This window comes from Sus scrofa, chromosome 2 (genome assembly GCF_054392235.1).
Source record: "Sus scrofa isolate SSC_HxYL_T2T_F1_AM1 chromosome 2, Sscrofa_HxYL_maternal_Yorkshire_Landrace_v2.0, whole genome shotgun sequence".
Classification (NCBI taxonomy): domain Eukaryota; kingdom Metazoa; phylum Chordata; class Mammalia; order Artiodactyla; family Suidae; genus Sus; species Sus scrofa.
In genome coordinates, this window is record NC_139384.1 from 101,828,720 (window position 1) to 101,841,642 (window position 12,923).

General features: G+C 38.7%; 2 protein-coding genes and 1 long non-coding RNA gene across 29 annotated transcripts in view; 2 read left to right on the top strand and 1 right to left on the bottom strand.

Annotated features, from left to right (window-relative positions):
• LOC146405620 (uncharacterized) overlaps nt 1–381 on the top strand; it is a 141,334-nt gene extending 140,953 nt beyond the window's left edge. For all 6 annotated transcript variants that reach the window (XR_014838213.1, XR_014838210.1, XR_014838214.1 and 3 more), the window contains one exon: nt 303–381. This is a non-coding gene — a long non-coding RNA (uncharacterized LOC146405620). The remainder of the gene's footprint in view (nt 1–302) is intronic.
• Nucleotides 1–1,525, bottom strand: part of TMEM167A (transmembrane protein 167A) — a 30,470-nt gene extending 28,945 nt beyond the window's left edge. The window contains exon 1 of the mRNA XM_003123759.5: nt 1,480–1,525. Coding sequence (XP_003123807.1) covers nt 1,480–1,482 — 3 coding nt within the window. The 5' untranslated portion in view covers nt 1,483–1,525. The remainder of the gene's footprint in view (nt 1–1,479) is intronic.
• Nucleotides 1,526–1,700: 175 nt separating this feature from the next.
• Nucleotides 1,701–12,923, top strand: part of XRCC4 (X-ray repair cross complementing 4) — a 335,612-nt gene continuing 324,389 nt past the window's right edge. For 8 of the 22 annotated variants that reach the window (XR_014838189.1, XM_085013987.1, XM_085013990.1 and 5 more), the window contains exon 1: nt 1,752–1,928. The gene's annotated coding sequence lies outside the window, so the exon portion shown is untranslated. Of the gene's footprint in view, nt 2,087–8,491; nt 8,846–10,165; nt 10,281–12,923 lie in introns of those variants that run through there. The other 14 variants (XM_085013988.1, XM_085013989.1, XM_085013991.1 and 11 more) reach the window with 5 other exon arrangements.

Below are 12,923 nucleotides of genomic sequence, written 5' to 3' on the forward strand. Positions count from 1 at the left end.
CACTAATAAATAAGAACTATTATTGTTATTTTGAAAAAACAAGTATGGCCAGACAGTTCAAGTACCTTTAATTTTAAACACAGTGTGTATCTTGCTTCTAGATTGTATATACGACAATAAGATGAGGAAATAAGAATCTATACTTGACTGTACTGTGAGCAAAATAATGCAACTTCAGCCTTAAGGACAGGCAAGAATTAATAGTAAGAGGGTCTCTATTCTTTGGATTGAAAAAGGAACCACATTTTCTAACTTTAACAGCTCACTAGTGACACAAGTGTATCCATTCTATCATGTGGTAGGTGAGAAAAGAAGCTGGACGAGGAAGGAATAACCTGCCAATAAACTGCCATCTCCTCTATAAATGGTAAACTACTCCAGGTAAGAGACTATGACTTATGCCCCAGCTATAATCTAAGAGGCTGACATAAAGCAAACAACAACTAATGAGTTTTCGATTAAATGTCTAAGGATTTTGCGCTGTATGGGATTCTCCAGGAACTTTGGGGAACACAAACTCAGCAACGTTTCACTGTACAAGAGCTTCTGGGGGCTGCTTTTGATACTATCATAATATCTGCAGAAATATGCTCAAACACGCAATATCTGGCACATGGACTTCATAAATTAACCACCAGGGTGTGGTGTACAGGCTGCTGGCATTTACTCTAACAAAGGTAAAAATGAAGACATAGCTTGGGATATTTTGCTATTACTATTGATTATTATATCTGTTCTCTGACTACGTTGGCTTTATCTATTTTTCTCGGCCTGGAGATGTAAGCATTCCTTTGCGAACTTTCGTGACTTATTTCAAGCTTTTCTAAGGCCCAAATATTAAAAGAATCTGCATTAAGGCAAAATAACATAAAAAACTTAAAATGAAGAAGGGAAGGCCCGAGGCCAGACACCATTCCAAACACATTAAGTTCCTAGAAGAGAAACCACCTTCGGAAACAACTCCCATCATTAAAATATAGCTTGTAAAGTAGCATCTTTAAAGTTGATAGAATGGAACAGTAGGAACGTAGAAGGCCACTAATTCAACAGGTGAAAGTTAAGGTGTGGCATTTGGGGTTTATTGGACAACACTGAAACACATTTGGGTCAGGCCTGCAGGGAGTGAAGGAGGCAAAAAATAATACGGGCAAACCCAGGCACCCCTAAGGCCTCAAAGGATCAGGGACCACAGAGAGTCTAGGTAACCAACGCGGCTAAGCCAAACTACTGCATCTCTTCCAAACAAGACAGGAAATGGCCTCTGAGTGAGGTAGGGCCGTAGGCCCTGGTTCTCCCTGCTTGGACGTGCAGGGGCCACATGGCTCCCGGACCTGTGCATCCTCCGTGCCCCGGGAGAATCAAGTTAGAGGCAGAGCTCCCTGGCCAAGGACTCGGGGCCGCCGCCCAACCTTCCAGCCCTAGTTCGGTCCCGTATCCCCTTTACAAGCTCAGCCGCGACCCCGCCGCCCCGGTTCTTACCATAGTGAGGCCGGCGAAGCCCCAGCCACATCACTCTTCCGGGCTCGGGGCGGAAGAGGCGTGCACGCCCGGCTTGCCTTTCTCGCTCCTTCCCGCGGTCCGGTTGGGTCTGTCAGGGTACCGCCTCCTGAGCCCAGCGTCTAGTGCGCTACGATAGGCTCATCTGTATGGGAAAAGGCGGGATTTAAGTGACGTCATCCAGCCTCGCGGAAGTAAGTGACACTCTCATTGGCTGCCAGAGGTCGGCCTCTGGGAGCGGGCCTTTTGGAGAAGACCGGAAGTGGGGTTACTGACAGGTAAGGTCCGGAAGTGGCGACTGCCTCTTTAAATGGTCGGTGGTCAAGTTTTCCTCCCCCCGCTTTTTTTCTTTTCTTTTTCTTTTGTTTTTTAAAAGTTCTTTACAACTCCGCAGCGCACAGATTTTTCCCGGCTTGGATTCCCCTCGATGTGTAAGCCCCTGGCCCTTCTGTTTGTGGACTCTCGGGAAACACCTGGGTTCCCTGACCTTACCCGCAGGGCGTGCATCTCCTGGGCTCCCTTTTCACTTTCTCCCTTTGTACCGGAGGAATTCTTTGGAATGAAAAGCGCTTTTGAAATGCTCTCTAAGGTGTGGGATTAGGACACTTGAATCCCAAGGGGTTATGTGGAGAAGGTGTTGGCTCATTTCTCTAACACTGGCGTTCTCTGTTTTCCAGTTCCCAACTTTTTGTAAATTGTCGATGGGTTCCATCTGGGGCGAAAGTTACTGGGCCCATTAGGATCAGGAAAGAACTTTCTGTGGTAACAAATGGAAACGAACTGCCGTTCTGAGTTCAGTGGTTGATTTGGTATTATAGAGAAGTGGTCCACCAGGATGACAAATCACATCAACTTTTTCTTTTAATCATTATTATCATAATTTAGCTTCCTCCGATATCAGTAATCCCATTAAATAAGGCTCACCCCCCACCCCCTTTTGTCTTTAGAGAAGGTGCTTTGAAGTGTTCAGTTTGCATTGTTCTTGGGATTATTCAGATGTCGGAGGCGCAGAGTTTTTCCCACTGTCTCAAGCTAATCAAAAAATTATGGCAACTCTTTGGTTCCTACAGTATAGTTTATTATTTTTTTCAGAGAGTGGGGGATTTTTTTCGAATGCTATCAGTTTTTTTTTTTAATACTTTCACTTAAAGTGGAATAGAAAAAAGATGAACAGAAGCTCCTATGAGGTGTTGAATTATGTGCCATTCTTGGCCTAACTGTGAGACCCTTCTATATTTAAGGCAACACAGTTATTAGAACATTTGGATTTCTACTATCTGTGGGTACATTGTTGACTACTGCACACCAAAGGTTTTTATTTTTTTAAACCATAATCAACTTTACTTTTGAATTTATTGAATTGTCAAGAGTTGTTCAAATACACAAGTTCAGCAAGTTTTTAACTGAGCTTTATTCATGGAATCATCAGAGTGTAGCAGATGAACAAATATGGCCCAGAAATTTCATGGGCATGGGAAGAGTGGAATAAGATGTATAAAAATATGTCGTACCCTCCTCCTATACAAAACCAAACCTTTTCATGTTCTGCCTTGTGATTGCTTTACATTATACCTTGCGAATCTTGCCATTCAAAGTAAATAACCTTGGTTTAGGTGTGGAAGTTAAGTTGTACAATTCATCAAGTTTGGCTTCTAAAATAGTAGATGTGGAGTTCCCTTCGTGGCGCAGTGGTTAACGAATCCGACTAGGAACCATGAGGTTGCGGGTTTGGTCCCTGCCCTTGCTCAGTGGGTTAACGATCCGGCGTTGCCGTGAGCTGTGGTGATCCAGCGTTGCCGTGAGCTGTGGTGTAGGTTGCAGACGCAGCTCGGATCCCACGTTGCTGTGGCTCTGGAGTAGGCCGGTGGCTACAGCTCCAATTCGACCCCTAGCCTGGGAACCTCGATATGCCGAGGAAGCGGCCCAAGAAATAGCAACAACAACAACAAAAAAGACAAAAAAATAAAATAAAATAGTAGATGTGTCTGTAGACATTTTGCTTTCATGTGAACATTGTCTTGATCTTTATGAGCACTTGAGAGTAGTATGTAATGCTTGTGAAGAATACCAGGAAACAAGTTGTTAAGGATCACAATTGATTTACTATATTTATGGATTTTAATTAATTTTAGGCCAGAGGCTCTTTTCTACCTTGGCTTCGAAATAAGTAAGAATAGTGTTTGCTAGCTATTTTTAAGGTACCCATAAAGAACCCAAATTGCAATAGATAAGGCTGAACATACATGGGTGTGTAACGTTTGATTTTCATGTAAACAGCAAAAAAATTTGTGCGGTGAAATTGCTGGGGAAATGACAATTGAGCTACTGCATGGCCATTAAGCACTCAAACTTTCTGTTCTTGGTTTTCACTGCCAGTGAACTAATTTAAGTACTGTTTTACATCACTATTTCAAAAGGTTCCTTTGGACAGCTCTGCTATGGATTCTCCTTTCAAGTCATCTTGAATCATATTCTTTATACAAATGAAATCTGACTGTATCATTTCCTTCAAAAATTACTGTCTCTTCTGCATTTCCACGAGTATCTTCAACTTTGGTTTCATGGGTTCAGTAGAATTGTAGGTAAAAAGAGTACGTATTTATGTTTTTATATGGAGAGAATGCACAGGCTTCCCCAATGTTGTGAGGATCAAATGAGTTAATACAAGTCAGTCATCTAGCTTGGTATTTGACATGCGCTAGGCATTCAGTAAAAGTTGCCTGTTGTGTGCCTGGCTTTCTTTTTCACTAAATTAAAAACCCTTTGGGAGTTCCCATTGAGGCGCAGCGGAAATGAATCTGATTAGGAACCATGAGGCTTTGAGTTCAATCTCTGGCCTCAATCAGTGGGTTAAAGACTTGGCATTGCCTCGAGCTGTGGTGTAGGTCACAGATGTGGCTCAGATCTGCATTGCTGTGGCTGTGGCGTAGGCCTGCAGCTACAGCTCTGATTAGACTCCTGGCCTTCGAACCTCCATATGCTGCAGCTGCGGCCCTGAAAAGCAAAAAAAAACAAACAAAAAAACCATCCCTCTGAAGGGAAGGATGATGATGGAGGGCTGATTGACTTGCATGTAGGTACTCAGTGAAAGCTTTTTTTTTTTTTTAAATTAAAAGTTTTTAAAAAATGAAATTGGTATTGCTTTTATACTACCAGACCACTTTCTCCCCTCTTTTTACTTTATATTTAGTATTGTATTGTTGCCTATTTCCTTTAAATGATTTCCTTATTTTTCTTCATTGAATGATACTCACTTATATTAACTCCTTTTTTGTTTAGTTTTGTTTTTTGATCCTCAGCTAGTCTCCAGAGTCTGAGGTTGAAGTTTTTTGTTATCTGTTGTTTGTCGTTGTCCTTCCCTTCCCTGACCCTTTTTAAATTCCCTTTCTGTGTGGCTCTGAGATTAAGACCCATAAAACTTTTTTGTGTGTGTGTTGCCTTTTTAGGGCCACATCCGCAGCATGTGGAGGTTCCCAGGCCAGGGGTGTAATCTGAGCTGTAGCTGCGGGCCATCGCCACAGCCATGGCAACACCAGATCTTAGCCACGCCTGTGACCTACACCATAGCTCATAGCAATGCTGGATCGTTAACCCACTGAGTGAGGCCAGGGATTGAGCCAGCAACCTTGTGGTTACTAGTTGGGTTCGTTAACCACTGAGCCACGATGGGAACTCCAAGATCCATAAAACTTTTGATTGTCCTGCATGTTATTCATTTCACCTTAAGAATTGCTTTTCTTGGGAGTTCCCTTCATGGCTCAGTGGTTAATGAGCCCATCTACGATCCATGAGGATGGGGGTTTGATCCCTGGCCTCGCTCAGTGGGTTAAGGATCCAGCATTGCCATGAGCTGTGGTGTAGGTCACAGATGTTGCTGTGGCTGTGGTATAAGCCAGCGGCTGTAGCCCCAATTTGACCCCTAGCCTCGGAACTGCCGTGTGCCATACATGCAGCCATAAAAAGCAAAAAAAAAAAAAAAAAAAAAAGAAAGAAATTCTTCTCTTAACCTTGTTTTACTTCCCACCCTGAGCAAAAATCCTTTAAGGCGTTTTCTGTGCTCCAATCCCAATTTCTCTTTTACTCTTCTTTCTTGAGATCACTTCAACATGGCTCTTGCTCCTATACTCCTACACTCACCCCCCCCCCCCCCCGCCCAGTGCTCTTGTTAGTGTTGGCAGTGATCTCCAGGTGTTGATTTTCTCAGTTCTTAGTGCATTTGGCCTGTTAGCAACCTTTGTCACCATCAATCACTCCCATCTCCATGATAAATTTTCTTCTCTTGATTTCCTGGACACCACACTCTCCTGGTTTTCTTTCTATCTCATTGGTTGCTCTTTCTCAGTCTTCTGTTCTTCCTATCTCTTATTGTTGAAGTGTTCCAAGGTTCAGTCTTTGGTTCTCTTATTTTCCTCTGTCTATGCTTCCTTTTGGTCATATCCTCAAGTCTTAATGACTTTAAATACTATCTGTTTACCAAAAAAACGCCCACACTTATATTCTTAGTTCCCCCTCCTTCTGAACTCCAGACTCATATACAATTGTCCACCTCTACATCTTCACTTATTTAAAGATACCTCAGACTCATACGTCACAAACTGGACTCCTTTCTCCCCAAACCTGGCCCACTTATTTCTCATCTCAGTTGAAGGCAACTCTATACAGCCAGTTGCTCAAAGTTCAATATTTGCAGTCATCCTCAGTTCTGCTTTCCCTTATATTTTTTATCTTTTTTTTTTTTTCTTTTTAGAGCCGCACCTGTGGCATATGCAAGTTCCCAGGCTAGGGGTTGAATTGGAGCTGCAGCTGCTGGCCTATACCACAGCCACAGCCACCCCAGATCTGAGCTGTGTCTGTGACCTACACCACAGCTCATGGCAATGCTAGATTCCTAGCCTGCTGAGCCAGGGCCAGGGATCAAACCTGCATTCTCATGGATACTAGTCAGTTTTGTTACGACTGAGCCACAAGGGGAACTCCTTCTTATGTATATTTTAAATTGTTCATTTTCTGTTATTAAAATATAAACTCCACAAAGGCAGGATTTTTTTTTTTTTTTTTTTTTTTTTTTGTCTTTTTGTCTTTTTGTCTTTTTTTTTTTTTTTTTTTTTTGTTGTTGTTGCTATTTCTTGGGCCGCTCCCTCGGCATATGGAGGTTCCCAGGCTAGGGGCTGAATCGGAGCTGTAGCCACCGGCCTACGCCAGAGCCACAGCAACGCGGGATCCGAGCCGTGTCTGCAACCTACACCACAGCTCACGGCAACGCCGGATCGTTAACCCACTGAGCAAGGGCAGGGACCGAACCCGCAACCTCATGGTTCCTAGTCGGATTTGTTAACCACTGCGCCACGATGGGAACTCCAAAGGCAGGATTTTTTTATGTTTTTTGTTACCTTATGCCAATTTCTAAACCACTTTCTGAAGCATAGAAGTACACAGCATGTTTTGGTTTAATGAAAAAAATTGACTTGGTATTTGAATTTTTAATTCTTGATTTGCAGTCAGCCTGAAACACTGAATCATCATTTCCATAGATCGTGCTCTTTCTTCCCCCAACCTTTGCTCATGCAGATTCTTATGCCTGGAATGTGTTTCCTTATCTTTTTCTTTCCATTCCGAACCTTTTATACCTTTTAAGATTTAAATCAGATGTAACTCAAGGAAACCTCCCCTGAGATTTTGACCTGGTTAGTATGCTGCTTTTCAGAGGAGCTCTCATCTTGCTTCTACATGTAACAAGCTTGTATAATAATCCTCTTTGGGTGTTTTTATCTCACTAGAGAGCTGGGAATATGTCTTACTCATCTTTGGGATATCAAAGGTTGGTACATATAAAATAGTCAGTGAAGAGTTTAATGTATTAATGGCATGACCAAAGTCACTGAAGCCATAGAGTTTTGAATCTGGGTCTTTTTGAGTATAAAATCAGTGGCAATATCTTTTTTTTTTGGCCATGTCCATGGCATGTGGAAGTTCCTGAGCCAGGGATTGAACCAGAGCCGCTGCAGTGACAACTCACATCCTTAACTTGCTGCACCATAAAGGAATCTCAATACCATGTTTTCCAGGAGAAAGTTGGCTGTCTTAAAAATAACAGAAGGATTGTTCTTTTTGCACAAGTAGGAGGTAGTTTGTGCATTTTACAGCCCTGGGCAATTTTGTTCCTTGTCTTTTCTGAAGCTGCCAGAGCTAATGAGAAAGTGAGTTGTGCCTTTTTCTAAATCGCCTGCTGATATCAGTGGACAGAGGGTTATTATAGCCAGAATATTTTTAATGTTGATGAAATTGTGCTCTTTTTGGAAGAAAAACACCATTGAGAGTTTCATTGCCCAAGAGAAAAAAACCGTGTTAGAATTCCAAACTGCTGATGAGACATTCTTGCTTTTGATAGATGCCAGTATTGCCAATAACTTTCAATTAAACTTTTGCTTTTGTGCTATTGGGAAATTCCGGGGTATTTACAAGATTATGCAAAGATTTTCTCCCAATGATATGGAAATTTGCTTTTAAGGTTGAGTTGATGATTAATTTATTAACATGATTTGTGATACTTGGCACAAAAATTAGGTAAACTAATTTTACTTCTAAAAAAATGCAGTTAATTCTAGATAATGAGCCAGACTTTCCAGCTATCTTTTTGTATTCTGGATTCCAAATACTCTCTCTCTGAACATCATCATCATTTTTGCAGTCTGTAAGCCAATCTTTTATAAGTTTGTCTAGCTTTTAGAATTAACAAAAAAGGAAATAATTAACTCTATAAATTCTGAAAAGTCTTCAGTGTCTTTTGGCTTTAGAGATGGGTTGAAAATGATTAGGCTTGGGATTAAGCAATCAAAAACAAGTATTACTTGGAGTACACTCATGAATTTGTGCTTTGTTTCTTTGAGCTTTAGTAATCTCAAGAAGTGACCAAAATGTTGAAATAAGCAAGGAGTTCAATCTGGTCTTTGTGTGAGAGGATGCTTTTAGCTTACTTGTAATTTTGTCTGAACAGTTAACGAGCATTTTATTGAATAAAGAATGATCTTGCTCAATTGGAAAAGAAACAAGTGGCTGCCAAGAAATAAGATGCAACCATTGTTGAAGAGACTCATCAAAGTGTCCTGATAGTGTAAATATTGACATGCTGAGATATGTCAATATTTACCATGGAATTTGGAAGTTGCCAAGTTCCTGTTTAAGAAATGTGACCCCAGCATTGAACACAGTATATCAATAAATAAAGAACATGTCCAAATGAACAGCTGCTCAAAGAAAATCTCAGAGAAAATAGGATAACATCTGTCTAAACTTTGGGACACTTCAGAAGTTAAAAAAAAATTACTGATGCTTCTTTGGTAATTCATAGGTAGGTGCATATATAATCTAGTATATTAGTATAGTTACATATGTGGTTTTAACATGAGTGTTTTTTAAAAATGACAGCGTGTTTGCAGTTTATAACTTTGTAAGTTGTGCTATGATACTCATCTCTAATTTGAATTAAAAAAATCGTGCCTTAGTACTGTGTTTATGAACAAATCTCTTCATTTTAAGCATTATTCTTATAGAAATTGGCTCAAGTCATGACTTAGATATTACTTGTGGGAACCAAAATTTGTGCCCTGAGAATTGAGAAATAGAGAGACCATAAATTTCTGAAGTTTAAAGGTGATGAGGAAATCTGTTCTGGTTATTATCTGACAACTATGTCTCAGAAGAAAATCTGTAGGGTAATGAGTGGGTAAAGTTGACACGTTTGGTTGAACATCACAGATCACCACTCTTAGTTCCCATATGAATATCACTGCAACGTAACAGAACATTTGATGAAAAAAGAAAAAAGAGATGTTTGAAGACTTTATATCAAGTCATTGGAACCATGCAAACAGCCTTACATCTGTTTTGCAGATTTCTAGAAGGTTCAACTTAACATTCTTGAAATAATACGTCCAAACTGTCCTAGATGAGCATAAACTGGGTATTGGGACTGTTCCTCCGGTTGCTTCTTTTTTCTGATAAAAAAAGACTGATGACTTTTATAGGGTAATGTAATCATGTTACCATATTGTAATGTTATGTTTGTGTTGTGAGGAATGAATGCAGTCTACAATTGAGGTCATGTATTCTTGCAGAAGCTACATTTGTTTTTATGAATAACTTTAAAAACATGAAAAAACGTATTTGCTTAGAGGTTCAGAAAAGGCTTTTAACCTGTTCTTTTCAGTAAATTAAAGATAGAAGAAAAACCCCACAATTTTAAAATTTAAATTGACTCCTTTAGAATTTGCTAAAATTTTGAGGTAAAATGTTGAGTTTTAAGGAAAAATATTAGAATTATTAATGAGGGATTTATAAAACTTGGGAAACATTTTTTTTCCATGTGACCAAGACTTGAACCTTTGTTTTATAGACATGCTATGATTTTTTTCTAGAATCATTATGCAAAATATTTACCAGTTGTCTTCTTGAACCACCTGTTACCAGTTATTTATTATGCAGTGATAACAAAGTCCTAGTGTTTTCGAAATGCCATGTGTTTTAGATTTTATAAGAATGTAAGCATAAAAAGCTGAAAACGTAAAATTTCCTGTTTGGTGTTGAATATTATGAATTAGTGCCTCCCAAAGTGTTGTACTCATATCACTGATGGAATATACACATTTGCTTACTCAGAACTGTTTTGCAGGTACTTTGAGATAATTGAGGTTCAGAGAATGAAATGATTTCCTTATTCCACACAACCAATGAATAACAGAATGGATTCATCATGAAATGTGTCTCATTCTAAAGCCTTACAGAAGGTAGCTTAAGCAAAAAGGAATTTCTTGGTCTCATACCTAAAATATTCACAGTTAGATCTAGATTCTGGTGCTGTGGGAATGGGATCTGAGCTGCTGCCTACCCCTGGATTCTACTTTCTGCTCTGTTGGTTTTGTTCTTGACAGCTCCAGGTTTATCACATCATAACACCAAATCCAATAGAGAAGAGTCTCTATTCTTTGAATGCAAATGAAAGTCTTAAAATTGACCCTTGCTGGCCTTAGTTGTCCTAACTTGAATCTTGTACTCATCTTTGAATGAGTTACTGGGGATTGGAATGTAATGTTGGTATAGCCTAGGTCTGTGTTCTACTAGAACTTGGGGCCAAAGTCAGCTTGTTCATAGCCTGTGGATAGGAATAGCAGAGGTGGTAGGGGTCATTTGAAGTTTTGTTGCTATAGGTAGGGAGTCTGTATCAGATAGCAAAAATTAATGAATCCTCTCTAAATGTTGGGCAAATAAATACTTTTAACCTGAATTGTGGTGGGGAATGGACTGTGACACTGATGGTACTATCTGACTGTGTTTAGTGATAGCTAACAATACAGAACCCTTCAGTTGAGAATGGAGAAGAGCATTAAATGAATTCAGCCATTCGAGTAAGGGTCCCTAGTTGATTATGTACCAGGAACTATATTAGGTATCTGACTTATAGTAGTTGGATTAAAAAAAAAACCCTAAGGTGTCATGAGTCTAATGACGTACCACAGGATGTGAAATTTTGGAAGGTATCAGTAGTATTATTACTTCTTGTTTTTTTTGATGTTGTTGTGGATATTCTGTGTAATCTTTGAATATACATATGAAGTGGTTCATATATAGACTATTTTCTATTGTTTTACACATTTTGGCTTTAAGAACAAATTATTAATGTATAGCCAATAAAAATTGAAATAATTTCAGATATCTTGATTATCAGCTTTTCAGTTGATTATATAAAGAAGATTTTTTATCTGCCTTAATTCATTGTCATATAGTAAAATTCGGCAATGCATTATGCACCAGTTTCCCTGGTATAATGTTTATCAGCTAGAGGTATTTATTAGGACCAGTAATGAATTCAGTACTTCTTTAGATAGGGTCCTACATTTTGAGGTATTAAGTTATATATTTAAGAACAAATTCCTAGGAGTTCCCATCGAGGCTCAGTGGTTAATGAATACAACTAGGAAACACGGGGTTGCGGGTTCGATCCCTGGCCTTGCTCAGTGAGATAAGGATCCGGCTTTGCCATGAGCTATGGTGTAGGTTGCAGTCGTGGCTTGGATCCTGCATTGTTATGGCTGTGGCGTAGGCTGGCAGCTGCAGTTCCAATTACACCCCTAGCCTGGGGACCTCCATATGCTGCGTGAGCGGCCCAAGAAACAGCAAAAAAAAAAAAAAAAAAAGAATAAATTTCTAATAGATGGCTTTTTCTATTGTTGTGTTCTGTAACAAACAATTATCCTTATGGTCAAAGAATACGTATTGGAAATTCTTCTTTTTATCATTTTATTATGGAAATTTTCAAATATATATGAAAGTAGAGAGACTAATGGATTCCCATTACCTTGCACAACAATTGCCAATTGATGGCCCATCTCATTTCATTTATCTCTTATGCTTAATTTCTAAATCATTTTTAAATAAATCCCAGACATCATATCATTTTATCTGTAAATATTCTAACATGTATCTTTAAAAAAGTAAGGACACAGTAGAAGACATAACCAGAAATATATTAACATACATTAAAAAATAACGGTAGTTCCCTAGTATTATCAAGTATTTAATCCGTCTTCAAATTTTTCTTATTACTACTTCATAAATCTTAATAGTTCTTTGCTTGAGTCAGTATTTAATTAAGGTCTTTATATTTCAGTTGCTTGTTTTTTAAGTCTCTTTAACTTCATTATTTCAACCTTTCCATCCCTTTTGCATTGAAGTTTATTTCTTAAAAAAATTGTATTGGTTGCCATATGAAGTGTCCCACAGTCTAGGTTTTGCTGATAGCATCTCTTTAGTACCATTTAACATTTTCCTTCATCCCTTCTATTTCCTCTAAATTGGAGGATTGATCATGTATGTTGTTGGATTTTTTTTTTTTTAGTATGAATATATCATAGGTAGCACCATGTAGAGGATTTATGGCTTTTACAAAGGAAACCAATGGGTTATGAGTTTTTTTTGTTTTTGTTTTTGTTTTTTTGTATTGGTTAAGCTAGTGGGTTATGAGTTCTTTTTTGTTTCTATCTCACAATACAGTAAGTTTGGCTTTAAGTCAGAATTTAAGGAAATAAAAGAAGCTTGAATGTGGGAAAAGGGAGAGGAATGCTTATATATAGACATGTTTATTGGCTATAAATTTATAATTACTCTATAACTTCTTTAATTTTAAAACAAGTGATGTTAGGAATTCCTTAGCTGTCTTATGACATATAAAGACTCAATGTTTTTATTTCAGATTTCATGAATTCTTCTCATTAATAGAAGAAGGATTGAACTCTATACTTTGAAAATTCTATTTGTTGTTAGAATGATCTAAAATAAAGCAAGTATTTGTGGAGATGGTATAATACTGTAGTATAAAGAAATTTGTCTCTACTCTTTGAAGTCTGTACATGGGAAATTTATACATCAGCTTA